General features: G+C 45.4%; 2 protein-coding genes across 6 annotated transcripts in view; one reads left to right on the top strand and one right to left on the bottom strand.

The window, feature by feature from the left end:
• Positions 1–5,646: 5,646 nt before the first annotated feature.
• LOC137545370 (ecto-ADP-ribosyltransferase 5-like) overlaps positions 5,647–25,610 on the bottom strand; it is a 33,114-nt gene continuing 13,150 nt past the window's right edge. For all 5 annotated transcript variants that reach the window (XM_068266526.1, XM_068266525.1, XM_068266524.1 and 2 more), the window contains 3 exons: positions 20,632–21,337; positions 12,552–12,584; positions 5,647–5,851 (listed from right to left, as the gene is read on the bottom strand). In XM_068266526.1, the coding sequence (XP_068122627.1) occupies positions 5,772–5,851; positions 12,552–12,584; positions 20,632–21,337 (819 nt within the window). In that variant the 3' untranslated portion in view covers positions 5,647–5,771. The remainder of the gene's footprint in view (positions 5,852–12,551; positions 12,585–20,631; positions 21,338–25,610) is intronic.
• The window catches only part of LOC137545368 (dentin matrix acidic phosphoprotein 1-like), a 55,108-nt gene continuing 52,903 nt past the window's right edge, over positions 23,406–25,610 (top strand). Inside the window, exon 1 of the mRNA XM_068266522.1 lies at positions 23,406–23,464. The gene's annotated coding sequence lies outside the window, so the exon portion shown is untranslated. The remainder of the gene's footprint in view (positions 23,465–25,610) is intronic.

Raw genomic sequence — 25,610 nt, forward strand, 5'->3', positions numbered from 1 at the left:
GCACTAATATGATTAGAACCACTACTTTTGAGAATGCAGCAGGGACCAAGAAGTATGATATACGTCATTTTTTGACTTGTCAGACAAAGTTTGCCATCTATCTCATTCGCTGTCCCTGTGGTCTCTTATATGTGGGAGAGACTACCCAGAGAGTTAGGAACAGGATTTCACAACATAGGACTACAGTTAGATCGGGCACTTTGGATTTACCCATCCCTAGACATTGCAAAATGAAAGGGCATGTTCCTGATGACCTCAAATTTATGGTGATAGATCATGTACCCCCACTACAGAGAGGGGGTGACCGGGTACTTATGTTAAAAAGGAAAGAAGTTTTTTGGATAAATAATTTAGGTACATTGTTTCCTGATGGTTTAAACCATGATTTTGACTTGCATTTATTTCTCTGATTTACAGGTTACCTACATGGACTTTTTTGTGTTAAGAAAGGGACAGAAGGGAATGGACTTTAACCACTATACGAGGGAGAGTCGCAGGATGACGTAAATACGATTATATGTGTTTTTTTCAATGATTACAGGGTTAACTGTTATCCAGTGTTGTGCTAATTATGCTAATGACTAATTATGTTAATGATGGATTATGCGTAATGTGATGTGATGTCATTTCCTGCTGGTGCTGATTTAAGTCTTTGCTGTTTCATTTTGTGATTAGCTTGAGGAAGGACAGGGATTGTCCGAAAGCTTGCATGTATCATTTCCAAGTTTAGCTCCAATAAAGAGCTTGTGTGCTGCAGACCCACGTTTTTTGTTATATATATATATATATATATAGTCTTGTCACTAACTGTCCCTCGGAGGAGCTCACAATCTAGTCCCTACCATAATATTATGTCTATATTGTGTAGTGTATGTATTGTAGTCTAGGGACAATTCTTAGGGGAAGCCAATTAACTTATCTGTATGTTTTTGGAATGTGGGAGGAAACCGGAGTGTCCAGAGGAAACCCACACAGACACAGGGAGAACATACAAACTCCTTGCAGATGTTGACCTGGCTGGGATTCGAACCGGGGACCCAGCGTTGCAAGGCGAGAGCGCTAACCACTACGCCACCGTGCTGCCCAAACCATCAGAAGTACCCCCTGGGTTATGCGTACCACACGTTGAGAACCTAGGGTCTGGTATACCGAATCTCTGTTGGCTGGCCTATTAATTGTATCCCGGGTTGTCTGTGTGGCAGAGCAGGCCGAGAGGTTGTGCAGGCTCATTGGGGGTTGTGTAACAAAGACAACAAGGAGAAATAAAATATAGGTGGCTCATCAGCAATGGTAGCAATGGTAGTAACATGTGCCTGCACTGAACCCCTGAGGACAATAGGCTCTTCAATTATGGCAACTCTAATGCTGGTACACTCCATGCATTTTTCCGCTCGATCCGCGGATCGATCGGGATCGATTTGATTATTTCCGACATGCTTGATTCGGGTTTCGATCGTTCCTGCCGTCGATTTTGCATACTTAATATGCAAATCGACGGCAGGAACGATCGAAACCCGAATCGAGCACGTCGGAAATAATCAAATCGATCGACCCACGGATCGAGCGGGAAAACGCATGGTGCGTACCCAGCATAAGCAAGGCCTACAACAGTAGAGAGTGTATAACAGTGTCTTGTATATCGTCTATACAGGGGCGTAACAATAGACCCTGAAAGGGATGCCTCCGCAGGGGGGGCCAGAAGCCACAGGGGGCCCATGGGGGGAAAAGTTTGAGAGACTGACAGCTAAAGGCATGGAAAGAAAAAACGTATTCTGCTCTCGCACCATTGTTATATTGACTGCATGTGTCCACCACACAGATAAGGACTCATACACACTTTGGAATTTGTACACTGTCCCTGCTCCCTAGGGTTCGTAAAAAACATCTGTCTCTCACTGCTGCAAAGTTCTGATGACTTCATGTACAACCTTACACACAAAGGAGTCACGTTTTGAAAAAAAGTTGTAGACTTTCCCTTTTCAGCAATTACTCTGAAAGGATTCCTAGATTCTTATCACACACAGGCTAATGACCTTATGGCCTCTGATTACTTTTACAACACAGCAGAGTGGAGATTGATGTCTGACTGTCCCTGCCTCATTGAGAGCTTGTTGTGTCATACTGAGTCCCAGATCCTGTAATAATAAGAGTATCAATCAGTGACATTCTGAATGTTTTGCCAAAGTTACATTGATACTATATGTTATGTTCAGCATGTCATTGTTGTTCCTCCATATAGCATGTGCTCTCATGTAGTAAAATAATACAGCTGTGTGTGTGTGTATATACTGGGAGCAGAGCTGCGACGAGGGACTTGTCAGCTGCAAGGGGTTGGAGGAAGCCCCGGGTAAGTAGATCTGGGGGTAGAATAGATTGCCTGACATTTCCTTTAAGTCTAAGTGTTTTTATTTGCATGGGGAAAACGCATTGGTCCTCAGTTTTCCTGTGCAGAAAGTGAGGGGAGTGGGGGGCCCCATGCAAAGTTTTGCAGGGGGACCCAGTGATGTCTAGTTACGCCCCTGCATCTATATATTTATTCCCAAGATGCATCACATCAGGACATTCAGTGAAACAGGAATCCTGAGCTCTTGTCCCTGAGAATCCAGACATACATTTAGAAATACTGATTTATAACACACCCATATTCATTTTACAGAACCAAGTGTGCAGCATCTCTGGTGTGCAGCATCTCTGGTGTCCTGGTCATCCTCATCAAGCTTTATTGTACATTTTTGCAGTGCTTATATTGCTGTCTGTGTCACTGTTAAGTGGAGGAATGGTGCATAGAGGTAGCTAGCTTTGTGATGTAATGCATCAATTTGTTTATGTCATATGAAGTGTAATTTTGTCATCTTCAGTCAAACTTATTTTTGTCTGGCTCATCTAAGCGCTTGCAATTTTTGCATGCTTATATTTTTGTGTGACTGCATTTCCTGAATAGTACATAGAAGAGGGAGACTGCTACACTCACATAATATCCCAAATGGGAGCAGGGAAATCCAAAGCCAGAAGATCCAAGAGTCAGGGCCCATTTCCACTATCGCGAATTCACATGCGTTTTTCGCATGCAAATTCGCATAGCAATATAAGTGAATGGGACTGTCAGGATTCCTTTGCGATTTTCTGTGCAGAAAAAATTCTCATGGCAGAGCCATCAGAATTCGCATACCGCATGCCGCTATGCGAATCGCATACAATGTATTTAATAGGAAATTCACATGAGGTTTAGGTATGCGAATTTTCATGCGAATTCGCATAGAAACAATGGAAAAGCACACCAGCACTGCCATGGTTAAATTCGCATACATCGTCATCCATGCAAATTCGCATGAAAATTCGCATAGACCTGCATGCGAAATTCGCATCCGCATGCAAATTTTTACTTCGGCGATTCGCACCGCACAAGTGGAAATGCAGCCTAATGGTAAAAATCCTGCTGCACCAGATGGTAGGGTGAAGTGAAAAAAATCTTTATTCTGTTACTCCATGTCAATGTTACAAATAAAAGCTCACGCGTATCGGAGCAATAGATGTCTCCTTAATCATAGCTATCACTTCATCCTACCATCTGGTGCAGCGGGATTTTTACCATTACTCTTGCATTTCCTGAATGTATGCGCTTAACCTCATCCTTGTATTTGCATTTTATCTTTTTTGCGTGCATGAATATTTTTTTGCATGCATTCTTGTGTGCTTGCATTTTGCATCTGGATCTTCAACCTTTTTCCCTTGTATTTACTCTTGAGTGAGTGCCGCCCTACAACAGGCTGCTCCTCAAGGGCGCTTTTCAAGGAGCAGGAAATGGACAACAGGACATTTGGCTCTATTTATTTTATTTATATCTACGGTAATTATTCTGCAGAGGGGTGGTGGGGAAGCCCCAGCAGAAATGGTATTGGTCTACCAATACAATTATAGCTACCTCTTTTATTTGGAACTGTGATGTCCGAATATCGGTTTAGCTTGATTATGAAGTTTTTGCAACTTCAAGGAGTCCACCCACCTTGCGCCAAAACTAAAAAAAAATTTGGGAGTTGTATCAGCTCGTTGTTGACAACTTCCAGACCACTTATGTACCGCAGAGGGACATAAGTGTTAACGAGAGTCTGATGGCCTACAAGGGGAGTCTGAGTTGGGTCCAGTACATAGCATCCAAGTGGGCCCGCTTTGGAATAAAATCGTACATGCTATGTGAGTCATCATCCTGTTACATCTGGAATACAATACTGTATACTGGCAAAGGCACAAAGTTAAACCCCAGGTTCAACAACTACAGAGTGGCGACATCCTCTGTACTGTCTCTGGTTGAGCCTTTACTGAACAAAGGCTATTGATTGACCACTGATAATTTTTACTGCTCCCCTTAACTTTTTGAGTTCCTCATAAAAAATAAGACTGATGCCCCCGGCACCGTTAGGCCCAACAGGCTGGAAATGCCATCAGTGTTTTCCAAACAGAAGCTGAAAACTGGGGACATTGTGGCTTGCAAAAGGGGAAAATGCTGGCTATCCGCTGGCATGACAAAAAGTGTGTCTCCTCAGCACAGTCCATGACATTTCGACTGTCACCACCAGGACAAGAGGACATAAAGACATTCCAAAGCCTCAGGTCGTGGTTGACTACAATTGCACGATGGGTGGTGTGGACAGAACCGACCAGGTGGTTACTTCTTACCCCACAGTAAAACATTTTTTTTTTAAATTTACCATACGCGTTAGGTGTATTAGGTATATATGTACATACTGCAGAATAATATGATGCCTTACAGTATTTGTACAGTTTCCCTATTTTTTCCAGTTTATTGATAAATGTAATTATTTCAAACATTTTGTGTTCCAGTTTTTATTTGTATGCAGAGGGTCTTCCAGGCCTTTATTCTGATATATTTCAGTGAGTTAAGACTTAAATGGACACTTAAGTCAATCATAAAAAATGAGTTTTACTCACCTAGGGCTTCCAATAGCCCCCTGCAGCTGTCCGGTGCCCTCGCCGTCTCCCTCCGATCCTCCCGGCCCCGCCGGCAGCCACTTCCTGTTTCGGTGACAGGAGCTGACAGGCTGGGGACGCGAGTGATTCTTCGCATTCCCAGACACATTAGCACCCTCTATGCTGCTATATGGTATATGATATATGCTATAGCAGCATAGATGGCGCTATTGTGGCCAGGAACGCGAAGAATCACTCGCGTCCCCAGCCTGTCAGCTCCTGTCACCGAAACAGGAAGTGGCTGCCGGCGGGGCCAGGAGGATCGGAGGGAGATGACGAGGGAACCGGACAGCTGCAGGGGGCTATTGGAAGCCCCAGGTGAGTAAAACTCATTTTTTTTTGTTTGACTTAAGTGTCCCTTTAAGAATTGGAGGCCTAAAAATTTGGGAAAAAAATGTACCGCTTTTAGATCCATAAATCCAGACAGAAGCCAGGGAGGTTAAACATTACTGCTAAATGATTAACCGTTTAGAAAGCTGCACGTGTTCTGATATGACCCACTGTGACGTTGCTTGCAATATTTTACCACCCATAGGGCACTATTTATAATACATCCTGTAGTAAACGCTGTCTCTATGTGTTGAAGATGAGTAAGTTTCTCTCTCAGTCCAGTTACAGAGAGCAGCCTTCAGGAAATGAAATTCACAGTTCAGTTCAGTGTAATATTTACATTGTCATTTATCAGTATGCCCTGCACTGTTTTGTCTGTGCAGGAGTCACTCCTGAGGACAGAGCTGCCTAGTCACATCTGTTCCAGCTTCAGTCTAATATGACGGTCCTTTGCTTCAACGAGTCAGGAAGACAATACTAAGCCCCACCAGAAGGGGCGCTGTCACGGCATTGATGATCTGAAGCCCTCCTGGAGCTGGAAGACAAAACATGTAACAAAACAAAAATGAATATCAATACACTTGGAAGGGATCACATGACATTCCTTCTGATTTCAGGCTTAAAGGGACACTTAAGTCAAACAAATAAAATGAGTTTTACTCACCTGGGGCTTCCAATAGCCCCCTGCAGCTGTCCGGTGCCCTCGCCGTCTCCCTCCGATCCTCCTGGCCCCGCCGGCAGCCACTTCCTGTTTCGGTGACAGGAGCTGACAGGCTGGGGACGCGAGTGATTCTTTGCGTTCCTGGCCACAATAGCGCCATCTAAGCTGCTATAGCATATATCATATACCATACTAGCTGATTGCCCGGCGTTGCCCGGGTATGTATTTGGCTGGTGTTGGCTCTGCCTACTTTTTCTAACCGTAACACACAATTTTTCACTGACCGAGTTTGTGAGCTTTGCGGTCTTTGGTATCAATAATCTGCATTGAAATGAAACAAATCTGATTGGCTGTTTGTGGCTCCACCCCTCTCCAGCATTTGAACCCCAGTCACCCAATGACCAACTGTAGCAGGTTTGAGGCATCTGCTATTAACAGTGTAAAAATGGCAGCAATTTAAATATTCCACTTGAAAATCAACAGGTGAATTTTGATTGGCCATTATAGGCTCCACCCACTTCCCTGAATATTAATCTCAGTCACTCAGTGACCATCTGGGCAACGATTGGGAACCCTGAAATAAACAGTGTAAGAAGGGCTGCAGTTTACACTTTCCCAGTGAAATTTGTTTTTGGTTCCGCCCACTTTTTGTAACCTGGACACAAAGTCACTACTCAATGCCCAAGTTTGTGAGTTTTGGGGTCCTTGGCATTAATAATTTGTATTTTCCCATGAAATGAAACAAATCTGATTCACTGTTTGTGGCTCTGTCCCCTTTTCTGAATTTGAACCCCAGTGACCCAATGACCAACTGTACCAGGTTGGAGGCTTGTGCTATTAACAGTGCAAGAATGGCAGCAATTTTAATATTCTCCTTGAAAAGTGACATGTGATTTTTGATTGGCATTTTTAGGCTCCACCCACTTTTCTGAATATTAATCCCAGTCACCCAGTAACCAGCTATGGTAAGTTTGAGATCCCTGCCATTAAAAGTGAAGAAGGGCTGCAGTTTACAATTTCCCAGAAAAATCTGTTTTTAACTCCACCCACTTTTTGTAACCTGGACACACAGTCACTACTCAATGACCAAGTTTGTGAGCTTTTGGGTTCCTGGCATCAAAATTGTGCTAATGGAAGCAGTTTATCCAGCAAAGAAATCTGGCTGTTTTTGGCTTTTACTGAATTTGAACCCCAAACACTTAACGACCGACTGTAGCAGGTTTGTGGCCTCTGCTATTAACAGTGTAAAAATGGCTGCAGTTTCAATATTCCCCTTGAAAATCAATAGGTGAATTTTGATTGGCTCTTGTAGGCACCACCTACTTTTCCGAATATTAATCCCAGTCACCCAGAAAGCTGTGTGCAGTTTGAGAACCCTGCCAATAACAGTGTAAGAAAAGCTGCAGTAGGAGAACAGAGGCGCTAGCAGAATAAAAGTGGATAACATTTTTAAAATTTGCTAGGAGGAAGTGGCGGACTTGCCTCCATAAAGCAGACATGAAAGACTGTCTGAAAAGTAGCAATCACATTTATTATATAGTACCCCAAAAGTGCAATGCGTTTCGCAGGCCGAGCCCGCTTCATCAGGCAATAAATGTGGGGACAAAACAGAAATCCAGCAATAGCAAGTGTAGCGCCTCAGTGAGAAAAGCTGCAGTTTACATTTCACCATGTAAAAAGTTAGTTGTTTTTGGCTCCGCCCACTATTTCTAATCTTGACATACAGTCACTTAATGACCAAGTTTATGAGCTTTGGGGTCTTTGGCATCAATAAGTTGCATTTTACCATTGAAATTAAACAAATCTGATTGGCTGTTTTTAAACCCCAGTCTCCCAGTGACTGACTGTAGCAAATGTTAGGCCTCTGCCAATAAGAGTGCATGAATGGCAGCAATGTAAATATTCCCCTTGAAAATCAAAAGGTGAATTTTGATTGGCTGCTGTAGGCTCCACCCACTTTTCTGAATATTAGTCCCAGTCACCCAGTGGCCAACTGTGTCACGTTTGAGAACCCTGCCAATAACAGAATGGCTGAAATCAATCTAACAAATCTGATTGGCTGTTTGTGGCTCCACCCCTTTAGTGAATTTGGACCCCAGTCACCCAATGACTGACTGTATCAGGTTTGAGGCCTCTGCCACTAACAGTGTAAGAATGGTAGCAATTTGAATATTCCCCTTGAAAATCAATAGGTACATTTTGATTGGCTGTTGTAGGCTCCACCCACATTTCTGAATATTCATCCCAGTCACCCAGTGGCCAATTGTGTAAAGTTTGGGAACCCTGCCATGTAAAAAAATGAAGTTGTTGGCACCGCCCACTTTTTCTAACCTTGACATACAGTCACTCAATTATCAAGTTTATCAGCTTTGGGGTCCTTGGTATCAATACTTTGTATATTCCAATTGAAAAATAAACAAATCTAATTGGCTGTTTGTGGCTCCACCCCCTTCCTGAATTTGGACCCTAGTCACCCAGTGACCAACTGTACCAGGTTTGAGGCATCTGCTTTTACCAGTATAAGAGAATGGTAGCAGATTAAATATTCCCTTTGAAAATCAAAAGGTGATTTTTTTATTAGCTGTTGTAGGCTCCACCCACCTTCCAAAATCTTAATCTGTCACCCAATGACCAACTGTGCAAAGTTTGAGAACTCTGCTATTAACGGTGTAAGAATGGCTGCAGTTTATATATTCCCAGTAAAAGTTGTTTTGGCTCCGCCCACTTTTTGTAACCTTGACACACAGTCACTCAATGACCAAGTTTGTGAGCTTTCAGGTTCCTGGCATCAAAAATGTGTGAATGGAAGCAGTTTATCCACCAAGGAAATCTGATTGGCTGTTTGTGGCCCCGCCCCTTTAGTGAATTTGGACCCCAGTCACCCAATGACCGACTGTAGCAAGTTTGAAGCCTCTGCCATTAAAAGTGTAAGAATAGCAGCAGTTTAAATATTCCCCTAGAAAATCAACAGGTGAATTTTGATTGGCTCCACCCATTTTCTTGAATCTTAATCACATTCACCCAGTGATCAAGTGTGGCAAGTTTGAGACCCCTGCGATTAACAGTCTAAGAATGGCTGCAGTTTACATTTTCCCATTTAAAATGAATGGCTGAAATTTGATTTGCTGTTTTATGCTCCGCCCACTTTTCCTGGATTTGTAACCTCGGTCACCAAGTGACCAACTGTGCCACATGTGGGGACTCTGGCTTGATTACTGTGAGAATGACAGCCTTTTACATTTTTTTTCCATTGACTTCAATGGGTGGAATCTTATTTGCTGTTTGCAGCTCCGCCCAGGTGTGCAGGGGGGACGCGAGACCCCCAGAACATATCATCCCAGGTAGTAAGGGATCTGTATACCAAGTTTCGTTCAAATTGGTCAAGCCGTTTTCGCGTGATCGCGGCACACACACACACACACACACACACACACACACACACACACACACACACTACACACACTACACACACACATACATACATACATACGATTTTATATATATAGATGGCAGCATAGAGGGTGCTAATGTGTCTGGGAACGCGAAGAATCACTCGCGTCCAGTCCTGTCACCGAAACAGGAAGTGGCTGCCGGCGGGGCCAGGAGGATCGGAGGGAGACGGCGAGGGTACCGGACAGCTGCAGGGGGCTATTGGAAGCCCTAGGTGAGTAAAACTCATTTTTTTTGTTTGACTTAAGTGTCCCTTTAAAATCCTGTCTGTGACTTTGCAGAGGCATGATTCAATCCATGTGCCCTCCACAATCTCTCTCCCCTGTACATCTCCTCGCTAGTTTCCAGATACCAACCCAACCGCAGTCTCCGCTCTGCACACAACCTTCTTCTGTCTAGAATCACCTCCTAGCATTCATATTACATATACAAGATTTCTCACATGCCTCACCTCTCCTCTGGAATCCCCTTCCAAAATATATCTATCACTCTTCAACCTTTGAAATCTTTAAGGACTCCCTCAAAACTCAATTTTTCTGAGAAGCATGCGCTCAGTGGCCAAGTTGTACTCTTTACTAAATATAACCCAAAACCCATGGCATATAGGTATACACATTGAATATTACCCCACCCCTTGTCTCATTCATTATTCTATTCATTTTGCTTCCTTTAAACTTGAATACAACAATGCTTGCGAATGCTGCAATGCAGGAAGATCAGGCGAGCGCCTGACCGCGTTACTCTGCTGCTGCCAGCCACCTGTGCAGCAGCCACCTTGCTCTCTGTGCACGTTTGCATTGTGGCCGGTGGCTATGGACTTGGGCAGCATTGGAGACGGAAAGGAAGAGGAAGTTTCTACACTGGAGATGAGCTGATGGCTGCCGTGGTGTGAAGCCAAACTGGCTACCTATACTGAAGGGGGTGGGAAAAGGAGGGATTAAGGGAGTCATCTTGCTACTTATACTGGAGGGAAGGGGGAGGGGTCATCTTGCTACCTATTCTGGGGGGTCATCTGGCTACCTATACTGGAGGGAAGGGGGAGGAGTAATCTCGCTACCTATACTGGGGGGGTCATCTAGCTACCTATACTGGAGGGAAATGGGAGGAGTCATCTCGCTACCTATACTGGGGGGTCATCTAGCTACCTATACTGGAGGGAAGGGGGAGGAGTCATTTCACTACCTATACTGGGGGGGTCATCTGGCTACCTATACTGGAGAAAAGGGAGAGGGGTCATCTCGCTACGTATACTGGGGAGTCATCTGGCTATCTATACTGAATGGGGTGGGAAAAGGAGGGATTAAGGGAGTCATCTTGCTACCTATATGGGAGGGAAGAAGGAGGGGTCATCTCGCTACCTATACTGAAGGAGGGCGGCTGGTGACAGTGGCTTTGGGCGGTAAAGAGTATGAATCCGGCCCTGGTGCCAAGTAGTGTCGATCCAGGGATTTTATCTGTTTGCCGTCTGGAGTCAGGAGGTAATTTTTTCCTCTTTTGGGGCTAATTGGACCATGCCTTGTAAGGGTTTTTCGCCTACTTCTGGATCAACGGGGATATGTGAAGGTGCAGGCTAGGCACTAGGCAGGGCCGGTTCTAGACTATTTGCTGCCTGAGGAATGATCGCACAACACCCGATTTGGAATGATTGCCGACAATTTAGTCTGCTTCATGTAATGTTCTCACGTGACATGCTGCAGCTCAACACAATAACACACTGGCTGGCTGTGAGTCTGTGACAAACAAACTGCTCACCAACAGCCACTCCATTCCTCCTCAGTCAGGACAGCAGTGCCACCTGCTGCTTTCGGCTGTGCAAGTCAAATGAAACACTGCTGCTCTCCTGCCTCTCCCCTCATCACTCACTGTCAGCCTCCTCACACAACACAACAAGCTGCTTTTCCTCAATGATGCTCTCCTGCCTTCCCCTCCCCCCCTTCCTTACTCACTTTCAGACTCCTCACACAGCACAACAAGCTTCTTTGGAAACAGGAAAAATGGGCGCAGGCAGCTACTGGACAAAATGGGCGCCGCCATTCACTCCCATTATAAATATCGTTTAATGGGCGCCGAACAGGAAAAAAGGGCGCCGGAGAATAATAATGTTTTACAAGCGGCGCCCAGAGCTTTTTAATGTTTTAAAACTGCTTGTGGTGATTTACGTTTAGAAAATGCACCCGTGACGAATAACGTTTATAAAAATACTAAACATATTTATCCTATTTAACGAAAACGTTATTTAAAATTGTATCCCTTACTGTTTGTAAAACATTATCATTCACAAAATAAAGCAATCAGTACGTAACTTAAATTGTAATATATTTTATCCTTTACTGTTTTTAAAACATTATTCTCCACACAATAAAGTGATCACTAAGGGGGGGGGGGGGGGGGGGTCTTAGGTTTAGGCACCACCAGGGGGCTAACCATAACCACCCCCCTGGTGGTGCCTAAACCTAAGACCCCCCTGGTGTACCTAAACCTAAGACCCCCTGGTGGTGCCTAAACCTAAGACCCCCCTGGTGTACCTAAACCTAAGACCCCCTGGTGGTGCCTAAACCTAAGACCCCCTTGGTGGTGCCTAAACCTATATTGTACTGTTTTTCGTTTAAAAATAATGTTAAAAAAATGTAAAACGTTATTTTTCTCCGGCGCCCTTTTTTCCTGTCGGGCGCCCATTAAACGATATTTAGTATGGGAGTGAATGGCGACGCACTTTTTGTCCACTTGCCTCAGGCGCCCGAATTTACTGTTTCCGCCATTTCCACCTATCTCCGCTCGGAGAGCCGCAACAGCGCCCCCGCTGGAGCCAGGAAAGGTAAATAAATCAGCGCTTGTCAGGCTTGTCGAGGGAGGATTGCGGGACACTTCGGGGGAGCCAGCGCTGGACTGCCTGCAGCTACAGCGGAGGGGAAAGCCTCATTGGGACCCTGAGACTTCCCCCTCCTCAGGTGAGTACCCCCCCAGTTTCGTTACAGGTTCTCTTTAAACTTCTGCTTTGATCCATATACCGGGCCAGGACTGGAGGGGCAATGCATTTATTTTAAAGCTGAAAAACATTTGCATGAAATTCACATGCACATTGGAATGATTAGAATCTCCTTTCTTAACCCGCAGGAATACTCACCTGAGTTATAGGTGCAGTTCTGTCTTTTACTGCCTGCAAAATACAAGCAAATATATTAGCCAGACAGGGCGATCTACAGTGTGTCCCCAAAAACTTAACAGGACATTGAAACATAGCTGAAGGGACATGAGATAGACATGGATACATACAGTATTAGTCCTTCTAAGAAGTTTTCTGAATTCTATTTTTTTTTTAATTTTCTTATTGCAAGGGCTTTTCAGTATGCAAATGAGGCAGTGGAACAGCAGTTTACAATGGGTTACATTCCAACAAAAGGGGCCCAGACAGTGGGGTATCTACAAAGGCCCATCCCAGTGTTCACATCCTTTCCCTTGTCAAGGTCGGCGCTACCATTAAGGCAAAGGAGGCAGCTGCCCCAGGGCCCCAGAGCTTGTAGGGGCCCCCAGTGGCTACAAGAGGAAAACAAAATTTTTAAATCGGCCTTATAGTTTTTGAGAAAATCGATTTTAAAGTTTCAAAGGAAAAAAAAAAACATTTAAAAACCCGCCGACTTTAATGGTTAATAGCAAATCCACCTTAAATGCTGGAAACCCTAAATGTGCAGGATATGTTAAGGAGATCATTAGGAATAAGAGGAATTTTTCAAAAAAAGACCTTATAGTTTTTGAGAAAATCGATTTTAAAGTTTAGAAGGAAAAAAGTATACTTTTAAATGCGGTAAATGTCATTTTTAGTAGCAAACCTAACGGTAGTGTAATTTTACATGCATCAAACGAAAGCGCAATAAATTTCCTGACGGGGTTTCCAGGGGGTCTATACGCAGCCGCAGCGCTTTGGCCAGGGATCGCTATACAGCCGCAATATGGCTGTATGAAGATCCCTGGCATGTTTTCCTATTTTCCCAATTTTTTTTATGTTTAGAGTGTGGGCATTTTTTTTTAAAAAAAAGAATTGTGGGGTCCTCCCTCCTGAACCTTTTTAACCCCTTGTCCCCCATGCAGGCTGGGGTAGCCAGAATGTGGAGCTCTGACCGACTTCACACCCTGACTATACCAGCTGCAAAAAAGGTCCCCAAATGCCGATTTTTGTTTCGGGGTATATGTTGGGGGGGGGGGGGGGGCCCAGGTTTATTTTGCCCTGGGGCCCCATTGTTGCTTAAACCGGCCCTGTCCCTTGTGGCCCTCAAATACCTCTCCAGCTCCTCCGATGATGTCCTAGTGTCTTTGTATCCATGACTACAGCACCCTCGCTCATCATGAGGGTCATGTGGTGAGAGAGGGTACTGTAGTCAAGGATTATTATGAATATTTAGTATTTATATAGCGCTGACCTCATCCGCAGCGCTGTACAGAGTATTGTCACTTAACTGCTGACAGCCTAATCCCACCCTAGTCCTATGTCTATGTATGCATCGTGTGGTGTATGTATCGTAGTCTAGGGCCAATTTAGGGGGAAGCCAATTACCGCTAACTTATCTGTATGTTTTTGGGACGTGGGATGCATGGAGGAAACCCACGCAGACACGGGGAGAACATACAGTACAAACTCCTTGCAAATGTTGACCTGGCTTCGATTTGAATCAGGGACCCAGCGTTGCAAGGTTTGAGCACTAGCCACTATGTCACCCAAGGTCACTAGGAGGAGGTCATCGGTGGAGCCCGGAGAAGTATGTAATTTCTCTCCTGTGTTCCTCCTGCTACTCTACATATGCGGGAGGGGGCAACCTATACTGGGATATAATCTGGCCACCTATACTGGGGGCTAATCTAGCAACCTATACTGGGGATTAATCTAGCAACCTATACTGGGGACTAATCTAGCAACCTATACTGGGGATCTAATCTGGCTACCTATACTGGGGATCTAATCTGGCAATCTATACTGGAGATCTAATCTTGCTAACTATACTGTGGATCTAATCTGGCTACCTACTGTATACTGGGGGCTAATCTGGCAACCTATACTGGGGGCTAATCTAGCAACCTATACTGGAGATCTAATCTGGCTACCTATACTGGGGGCTAATCTGGCTACCTATACTGGGGGCTAAAGGTCCGTACACACGCCGGACTGCAGGAAACAACGGGTCCATCGTCACCTCCTGCTGGGCGTGCGTTCCAGCGACAGTCCGGCGTGTGTACAGTCTGTCTGCAGACTGATACGGCTGTTTCTGAGCGATCCACCCGGGGGAACGCTCAGAAACAGCCGTATCAGTCTGCCGACAGACTGTACACACGCCGCTGCTGAAAACACGCCCAGCAGGAGGTGACGAAGTACCCGTCGTTTCCTGCAGTCCGGCATGTGTACGGACCTTAATCTGGCTACCTATACTGGGGATCTAATCTGTCTACCTATACTGGGGGCAAATCTGGCTACCTATACTGGAGGCTAAGCTGGCTACCTATACTGGGGGCTAATCTGGCTACCTATACTGGGCTTTTCTGGCAACCGATACTGGGGACTAATCTGGCTACCTATACTGGGGGCTAATCTAGCAACCTATACTGGAAATCTAATCAGGCTACCTATACTGGGGATCTAATCTGGCTACCTATACTGGGGGCTAATCTGGCTACCTATACTGGGGGCTTATCTGGCTACCTATACTGGGGATCTAATCTGTCTACCTATACTGGGGGCTAATCTGGCTACTTATACTGGGGGCTAATCTGGCTACCTATACTGGGCTAATCTGGCAACCGATACTGGGGACTAATCTGGCTACCTATACTGGGGGTTAATCTGGCTACCTATACTGGGGCTAATCTAGCAACCTATACTGGGGGCTAATCTGGTTACCTATACTGGGGGCTAATCTAGCAACCTATACTGGGGACTAATCTGGCAACCTATTCTGCAGGCTAATGTGGCTTTCTATGCTGGGGGCTAATCTGGCTACCTATACTGTGGGCTAATCTGGCTATCTATGCTGGGGGATAATCTGGCTACCTATATGGGGGGCTAATCTAGCAACCTATACTGGAGATCTAATCTTTCTAACTATACTGGGGATCTAATATGGCTACCTACACTGGGGGCTAATCTAGCAACCTATACTGGAGATCTAATCTGGCTACCTATATTGGGGGCTAATCTGGCTACCTATATTGGGGGCTAATCTGGCTACCTATACTGGGGGCTAATCTAGCAACCTATACTGGGGGCTAATCTGGTTACCTATACTGGGGGATAATCTAGCAATTTATACTGGGGGCTAATCTGGCAATTTATACTGGGGTCTTATCTAGCAACCTATACTGGGGGCTAATCTGGCTACTTGCAATGGGGGCTAATCTGGCCACCTATACTGTGGGCTAATCTAGCAACCTACACTGGGGATCTAATCTTGCTAACTATACTGGTGATCTAATCTTGCTAACTATACTCGGGGCTAATCGGATCTAATCTGGCTACCTATACTGGGGGCTAATCTGGCTACCTATACTGGGGGCTAGTGGAGCAACCTATACTTGAGATCTAATCTGGCTACCTATACTGGGGGCTAGTGGAGCAACCTATACTGAAGATCTAATCTGGCTACCTATACTGGGGGCTAATTCAGCAACCTATACTGGGGATCTAATATGGCTATCTGTACTGGGGATCTAATCTGGCTACCTATACTCGGGGCTAATCTGGCTGCCTATACTGGGGATCTAATCTGGCTAACTATAATGGGGATATAATCTGGCTACCTATACTGGGGATCTAATCTGGCTACCTATACTCGGGGCTAATCTGGCTACCTATACTAGGGATCTAATCTGGCTAACTATAATGGGGATCTAATCTGGCTATCTATACTGGGGATCTAATCTGGCTAACTATAATGGGGATCTAATCTGGCTATCTATACTGGGGATCTAATCTGGCTATCTATACTGGGGATCTAATCTGGCTAACTATAATGGGGATCTAATCTGGCTAACTATAATGGGGATCTAATCTGGCTACCTAAACTGGGGATCTAATCTGACTACCTATACTGGGGATCTAATCTGGCTACCTAAACTGGGGATCTAATCTGACTACCTATACTGGGGATCTAATCTGGCTACCTAAACTGGGGATCTAATCTGACTACCTATACTGGGGGCTACTCTGGCTAACTATGTTAGGGGGGGCAAATCTGGTTACTTTGACTGTGGAACTACATACACTTGGGGGCTTTTTTGGGGGGGCTAACAATACTGGGGTGTTATCTATACTGGAGGGCAGGGCACATCTGGGTACCTAAACTAGGGGGCTACTTCTGGTCACTGTGAAGCACATTTGACCATCTATATGGGGGGGGGGGGGGGGGCTTCTGCTACATATACTAGGAGGCCACATAATCTCTTGGGGGGGCAATCAAAATCTTGCAATGGTGCCCCGTGATTTCCAGCTACATCCCTGGCAGTATATACAATAGCAGGATATATACTGTATAAGCAATCTATGCTCTGCTGTTGCACATGACCTTCCACACGTTTATCTGTATATCAGCACTTAGGAAGTGGTTACTGCACACAGCACGTAATACCGAGATCATCTACAGGTCTGTGGTTGGAGGACAGGAAGTGTCACAGCTGGGGAACGTGGCTTCTGATACGTATTACAGCAATCGTCAACATTACGGGGAGAAACAAGCGTGTATGAAGGTAACAGCAGGGCTCACTGTACATAAAACTCACATATGGGTGTATATACGGTGGCGTAGTCGTTAGCTCTCTCCCCTTGCAGCGCTGGGTCCCCGGCTTGCATGCCCAGCCAGAGCACTATCTGTACGGAATTTGTATGCTTTCCCCGTTGTGTGTGGGTTTCCTCCGGGCACTCTGGTTTCCTCCAACATCACAAAAACATACAGATAAGTTAATTGACTTCCCTCTTAATTCGTTTTGGGAGCAGGGGCATCAACGAGGCCTCATGGGGCCCCCTGGGGATCTTTTAGGGGATTTTCTACCTACATTTCAACCACCTAGCCAGTGTGATTGGTGATCAGGGGCGTAACAATAGGGGGGGCCCAGAAGTTGCAGGTGGTCCCCATGGGGGGAGAAGTTTCTCTTTCCTGTCCTGAGAGACTGACAACTAAGGACACAGAGAGAAAAAACTTTCTGCTCTCTGCCCAATTGTTCTAATGACTGCATCTGCTCAGCCACTGATAAGGAATCATACAAAGTTTTGCAGACAAAGATTTGTAGACAGTCCCTATTCAATGTGCAGCAGGGTCTTGTGTACAGCTTTGCTCTATCCCCAGCCTTTCTACCCCTCCCCAAATGCTGTGTATTGTAGTGATGCTTGAGGAGTCTTGATACGAAGAAAGGAAAAAGGGGGGGGGGGGGCATTCAAAGTTTTGCAGGGAGGCCCAGTGAATCCTAGTTATGCCCCTGTTGGTGAGGAGGAGGGACCAAGATTCTTCTTTCCTCCTCCTCCTCCACCACAGCCCCCCTCTCGTGCTCCCCCGGCTGTGTCAGTTCATCCAGACCCACAGATCAGCATGGTGATGGGTGGGGCTTACCTCTTCCACTGTCTGATCTCTCTTGGCACGACCGATGCAGCAAATAGGTGTCCTCTGGTCTCTGGACATTGTGTGACTCCATGTAACGTACAGAAGACTGAGAGGGGGCAGAGGCCAGAAGAGGTAAGCCCCGATGTTGGAAGAGGTATGCCCCGTCACTGTCGCTGTGCTGATCTGTGGGTCTGCATGAGAGGACACAGCCAGGGGCGCAGAGTAGAGGAGCGCTGGTGGAGGTGTAGGAAGAAGGAAATCTGGGCCTCTCCTCCTATCCCAGCACCCATGCAATCATAAGGGCTGTTACCCCATAGTTACCCCAGTGAAAGTGAAAGTGGGAGTAGCAAAGTGTGAATTTTACAAAAATAGCTTTCACATTTCTTCAGCAGTCAATGGCCCTTATTCAGTTCTCTCCACAGTGATATTGTCACATCCTATCATCAATAAAATGCTTTTAAGCCACCAGCAAACACGAAAATACTCAAAATAGTTTAGACAGTAAGGGCTCGATTCACAAAGCGGTGCTAACCCAGTTAGAGACTTTGGGCCTGATTCACAAAGCGGTGCTAACAGTTAGCACCCTGGTGAAAAGCCCTTTATCATGCCTAAACTTAACATGCCTAAACTGAGTTTAGGCATGATAAAAATGGTTATCACGCCTAGGCCTCGATTCACAAAGCGGTGATAACCCAGTTATCACGCCTAAAAGACTTTAGGCGTGATAACCTTTTCACCACTGAGTTATCACCGCTTTTTCCTGCTCTTCGCGCGAAGTTACCGCGCGTACGCGCGTGAGAGCGCGCGCAAAGTCCCATAGGGCTTAATGGGAGCTTCGCGCGAGTTGCTTCTTATCATGCCTAAAGTGAGTTTAGGCGTGATAAGGGGCTTTTCACTGGCGTGCAAACACTTTGCACCGCTTTGTGAATCGAGCCCCTAAAGTCTTTAACTGGGTTATCACCGCTTTGTGAATCGAGCCCCTAAACTTATCACACCTAAACTTATCATGCCTAAACTTATCACACCCAAACTTATCACACCTAAACTTATCATGCCTAAACTTATCATGCCTAAACTTATCACACCTAAACTTATCACACCTAAACTTATCATGCCTAAACTTATCACACCCAAACTTATCACACCTAAACTTATCATGCCTAAACTTATGCCTAAACTTATCACACCTAAACTTATCACAGCTAAACTTATCATGCCTAAACTGAGTTTAGGCGTGATAAAGGGCTTTTCACCAGGGTGCTAACTGTTAGCACCGCTTTGTGAATCAGGCCCTAAATGTCACCTACTTGTTGCTGTTGGTACTTTTTCAATTGCAGAGTGCTGAAAAGTTATTTTAAATAGAAGATGAAAAATTATCTCCTGGGAGAAAACTCAGGAGAAAAAGTGAATTGGACTGGGCCCAACATCTCTTTATTTTCTAGTCATTTTTACACATCGCACCGCAACACAAAAAACTCCCTCATATAACCCTGCGGCAGAGTGAGCTGACAGGGTCATTTGCATAGCACCTTTTTTTTACTTTTAGATGTAGTTTTACTTTTTGGCCACAATGTACGCTTAGAGGGACATTAGATTCAGAAAAAGAGAGAGAGAGAAGCTGTCACTTTTTCTGCGAGGAGAGGAATCAGTGATCGGGCACCATGGCCCGATTCATTGATTCCTGGGCTAACGAATCAGCGGCCGGGAGCGAGCGTGTACGCACGCGATCGGCCGTGGGAGCGCACATGTCCTCCTTGAAGTAGAACTACGTCAAGGAGGAAAAAGTGGTTAAAGGATGGGGTAAAGTTTAGAGTCAATCAAACACATTTTTCAGTATAGAAATATATATATTTACATAGAAAGAGGGACAAAGTCCTGAAAGAGGGACAAATGAGGAGGAAAGAGGGACAAGGCTCCAAAAGAGGGACAGTTGGGAGCTTTGAATTACCCCAAGCACCGTGCTTGCGGTAACACCCTGTTGCCCTTGCGCCGGCTTGGATATTTCCATCACACTGCAACGGACCACAATAAGTGTGAAAGTCTCCATAGACTGTCATTGTTTTTGCGGGCACTTGCAGTAAAATAGGGTAACGTAATGTAGGAATTACCTGCAAGTATAAAGGGGCCCTAAAGGTAACTTCTTGCAATGTACTTTTTCATGTCAAGTATTGATTGCCCAAGTTTGTATAAGTCTCACTTTGAATTATTATATTGCTGCTTTGTATTACATATTTAAGTTAAAAAAAATGCAAACATTGAAAACAAGTAATTTAGAGAATCTCTGTAAACTTTCACTCATTTTACTCTTATTAAAACCATATATTGTCATAGAACTATAAACCGTTTCCGGGGAAGCAGAAACTGCTGTGATTCCCACAAATTACTCTTGTACTCTGAATCTGGCAGGACCAGGGATATCCAACTCCAGTCCTCGGGGGCCATACCCATGCCAGTGTTTAGGATGGTATGAGAAATGGAGCAATGTGTTCTACTTGATGACCCACATCTTTCCTGATTCAGTCCCATCAATTGATTTGCACTGTGCCAAAAATGTATGAGGACATCGGCCCTTGAGGACTGGAGTTGGACATCCCTGGGGTGAACTGTTGAAGGAGTTCCTCTTGAACTTACCTCCCAGATAGGCACAGTTGTAGAAGCTGCATCTCTTGTTTGTGGACTGCAACACAAACCTGTTGCCCTCCTTCACATATTTGTCAATGTGAAAGACCTCATCCACCGGGATCAGCACTTCCTTTTGGGACGGGAAGTAGGAGAAGTTGTGTATGTCGGCCCCAAAACATGTGGTAATGTTGAAGAAAGACACGGTGCCGAATAGCTCTGCTTGTTTGACATCAGTGGATGAAGAAGCAAACTGACTAAGCCGGATGAGGTCTCCAGGGTTTGGAGGTGGCTCAAATACAATCCTGCTGGACCCCCGGTAGGTGTGCCAAGGTTTCCCGTCACACCTTGTCTGGAGCAATGTCAGGGCTCTGGTGAGGTAAAAATGTAAAGAATGCAGGGCAAAGGCTTTTGGATCTGTACCGTATTCCCGGACAGCATTGTTCAGCTGTTTATAGATCGAAATGTTCATATTGGTGTAAACTAACAAGGCAATTCCATGTTCATCTGTGAATCCAGCAGGAAGAACTTTTATTGATGACTTCCTGGTCAGCCATGTTTCATTGGCATGAAGCCAAGCAGAGTCAAGGTCCACGTTCACCTGTCGTTCTGCCTTTAGCAAACCTGGTGCCAAAGACTCCATCTTTTCCAAACACCCAACATACTGGTCATCCAGAGAGTTCTCATACATTCCCAGCTGAACCCTCTGACCACCAACCTGAGAAGATGAAAAGGGACACATTGTGATTTGTGGATCTAGGAGACAAATTTATCAAATACTGCACAACATTTAGTAGAAAACAAGTCAAAATCAACAGTGTTGTTGTCCAAAATTAGAAGCCATTTGACCACCAAACCCCACCGCTAATGGTGGAAATTCTAGGCCAATCAGCGGCAGGTTGAAAGCAGCAGCAGATTGACAGCCCATAGAGTACTGGATCGAACAGTGCTTAATTTTGAAATCTATTGGAAACCTGTTGCTATGGTGTGGCACACATCAAATAGATCCCTGGCAGATTTGATCGGACAGGGATCTGGCACGAAATTTTCTGATGGTCGAATGTGGTGGCTATCTATAAGTGAATGGCCACCCTAACAGACATTATTGCCATGCGCAGATAGCACACAGCAATATTACCAGTACTTATGCCACTAGCATAATGGCCATTACCGTACCAATACTTCCATTATTCATGTAACGCAAGTCGTGCTAATTGCGCACTGTGCGCTGCTCTAATGATGTAAGTCCTGGTAATATTTCAGCGTGCTTTCTGCTCATGACAGTTCAGCAAAGTCCTGTTATCCGGAACACAGGCAACCAGAAGTCTCAACTTACCGGCATGCCTGAGGGGATAACAGGGACTGTTGGCTGATGGTGTAATGGTTAAGGGCTCTGCCTCTGACACAGGAGACCAGGGTTCGAATCTCGGCTCTGCCTGTTCAGTAAGCCAGCACTAATTCAGTAGGAGACCTTTGGCAAGTCTCCCTTACACTGCTACTGCCAATAGAGCGCGCCCTAGTGGCTGCTGCTCTGCTCTGGCGCTTTGAGTCCACAAGGAGAAAAGCGCAATATAAATGTTATTTGTTATTTGTCTTGACTGTTTTGGGGGGGGGGGGGATTCGGGGTGTGCCTGCCTTAAAATACTCACCACTCCTCCAGCGACATCCTGTAGCTCCTAGTGGCTTTCCGGCGTCGATGCATAGCTCCCAGCTCGTCATGTGACCCAATGCGAGTCAGGTGACATGCTGGGAGCCGTGCACAGAGGATGCCGGAACGCCGCTAGGAGCTACAGGACGTCGCTGGAGGAGTGGTGAGTATTTAATGCTGCACGAGGAGGAGGTTTGTGCTTTTTAGGCCGTTTGCTCAAGCAACCGGCAAGCACATGTATAGCACATCAGGCAATCCCTGCTAGTGCCGGACACTGGGGACTCTGCTGCAAGGGCGTAGCAATAGTCATAGCTGCTGCTATGGGGCCCTGGGGTAGAGGGGGCCCAGGTGGTACCTGATGTATTCACCAACTTTCTTGTGCTCCTATGATTTTATCTCAGTACCCATGGACTATATGCAGTTTAGATCACATGAGAATGCAAATCTCCCAGTAAACTCATATCCATAGGGTTGGGGCAGGTGGCATTTCTCAAGAATGCCTACATCTTATGGCCCCATGAAAATTTTGCTATGGGGCCCCCTAATGTCTAGCTAAACCACTGCACTGCTGCATGAACAAATATTAGTGAATCTGTTTGTCTCATGAAATATCTCTCTTTAAGAGGACCTTGAAGAGAGAGCTATGTGGAGGCTGCCATATTTACTTCCTTTTTTAGCAATACCACTTGCCTGGCAGTCCTGCTTATCTTTCTGGCATCAGCAGTGTCTGAATCACACACCCAAAACAAGCATGCAGCTACTAATCCAGTCACATTTCAGTCTGCATGCTTGTTCCGGGGCTATGGCTGATAGTATTAGAGGCAGAGGATCAGCAGGACTGCCAGGCAATGTGCATTGTTTAAAAAAAAAAAAAAAAAAAAAAAAATCTATCACCCTCTATATGTTTCTCACCTCGGGTCTACTTTTGTACATGTAAAATGAGTAAGGTAATTAATCTGTTAGTATAAATAAAACGTGTCCTTTAATAAGAGTCAGAGTTCCTCCCCGCAGTGGTTTCGTTTTGAGTCACTCTGACATTGAGAAATGCGGCTGGAACATTGGGCTGGGTATAATGATGCTGTCGGCTGATCTCCTCCCACCATGTGGCTTTTATGCCTCACCGTCACCAGCCTGGCATGCCTGGCACAGCCGAAGGGCGGCACGTCTCACACGATCTCTTCTTCCACCTGCAGAGGGGTAAGTGGGGACTCCCAGTGATGGCATCCTGGCATAATGTCTCTGTGCCTCGGCATACGCAGCAGGATGGGTACACACTGTAGTGTCAGGAACTGGTGATAGCTGTTCCCTTTTTACAGCGGTTGCTTTGCTTTACATTCTCGCTGCATCTAAAAGGTACCCACTAACGATACAATCTTGATTGCACAATCTTACCACTTCTACGCAATATGGGACTACCTAAAGTATCGGTGTAAAGTCTATTCCCTCAGTTTACCCTTCTACTGCATAGATTTGGTAAGACTGAATGAGATTTTATCGTTAGTGGGATCAGTGACAATTTGTGACGTTTGTTTGTACCCTTTTCCCGAGCGCTGTAATTACAGCACAGGAGATTTGGGCGCAGCCGGCGCCACCATAGGCCGTAAAAGGAATTACAGTTATAGAAGCGCACAGTGAGTAACTTCAGTGCCATCAGAAGACGGGGCTGAAGTTGCTCTTAAAACACCGTAATTAGGCTTCCAGCAGTAGCTGGCAGCTGAATTACATTATTCTCCACTATGCACGTGGACCTGGAGGGGGAATAGAAGTTAACGCCGCTGGGAACGCAGCAGGATAAGCCGTATATCAGCTGTATCCTGCGCCCAAGTCTACAGGCGACCAATTCATATGTATGTCCCTTTTCCCTGGATACTTAGCAAGAAATGCAAACGTTTTAAACATGTTTGTATACATTTAAAAAGGTAACAAAGAATTGATCTTTATCCCAATCATTAGCTGATACCCCCTTTCCCATGAGAAATCTTTTCCTTTTCTCCAATAGATCATCAGGGGGCGCTGTATGGCTGATATTGTGGTGAAACCCCTCCCACTGTGTGATGTCATGACCATAACCCTGACAGTTATCTGTCCTTGAACCTTGTTGCATTGTGGGAATTGGGAAATAACGGCTTTTTCCAACTGCCAAGCAAGCAGTATCGCATAGAACTCTCAGTAACGAACATTCCGTACAGATCACCTGGCAGAACTAAAGATGTCATCACCATGTGATAAATGTCAGAATGTAAATCAGGGAGAGGAAAGATTTTACAATGGGCAAACACTGACTAATGAATATTGTCAAAAATAGGCAATTTTATTTATTGTGTTATTTTCACTACAGGTCCTCTTTAATGTAGTCTTTTGATTAAAAAGCAATGGCTTATGAAATAGGCACTTCCGTTTCTCTTTACACACCTCTTCTTGCACGCTCACGCAGAGGTTTTCAGTGCCCGGGGGCAAAGACAGTTTTTGCGCCCCCCCTCTGGACAAAATGGGTGTGGCCACACATCAGAATGTGGTCATGGGTGGAGTCAAAAGTTATTTAGATAAATATATGTGCCCACTCACCCGATTCAGAAAGCCAGATGTGCCCCGCTTTGAATAGCCAAATTTGTGCCCCTTTAGTTAGCCAGATGTGCCCCCTTCACCCTGTTTAGATAGGCAGAGGTGCCCCCTTTAGATAGCCTTATTCTGCTGCTGTTAACGCTTCTGCAGAGGGAGGGAGAGAAGCAGGGGCACTTCGGGCAGCCAGTGAGCCACTTATCATGCATGTGGTGGTGCAGTGACTGTGCTGAGCGCCCTCACAGTGCTGCACCCGGGGACACATGTCCCCCCCTGGCCCACCCATAGCTACGCCTCTGCACCCACACAGTTTATTTTTAATGCATTTAATAGATTATGGCTTTAGATTCAATTTTCACAAAAACTGTAAAAACCACTGTTTTTGCAAAGTAAAGCCAGGAATGATGTGCTCTACCAGGTCATAGATCCTCAGAAATATATTGCTGCCTGCTCACTCCTCTCCTCCTAGTCAGCCACATCTATTCCACATAACACTCTATAGCTCAGTAGGGAGGTGGGGCTTCCAACACTCTCCCCCAGCGTAACCATGTGACTTAAAGGAAAGTGTTTCAGTCTGACAAGGAGTCTGACTAGGAGCAGGCAGCTGGCAGCTGTAGAGGATATATGAGCTTGGGCACTAGCTATTCTTGCCTTATTGCTGTTTAGTAAGGCATCATTTATTTAACCACTTAACCCTTTCGCGTTCCATGGTTTTTACAACAGTTCCTGGCGTTTTTGACACTTTAGTTGTGTTGTTTTGATACAGCAGAAACGTTTTAATTAT

The sequence above is a fragment of the Hyperolius riggenbachi genome, chromosome 2 (assembly GCF_040937935.1).
Source record: "Hyperolius riggenbachi isolate aHypRig1 chromosome 2, aHypRig1.pri, whole genome shotgun sequence".
In the NCBI taxonomy this organism is placed as follows: Eukaryota; Metazoa; Chordata; class Amphibia; order Anura; family Hyperoliidae; genus Hyperolius; species Hyperolius riggenbachi.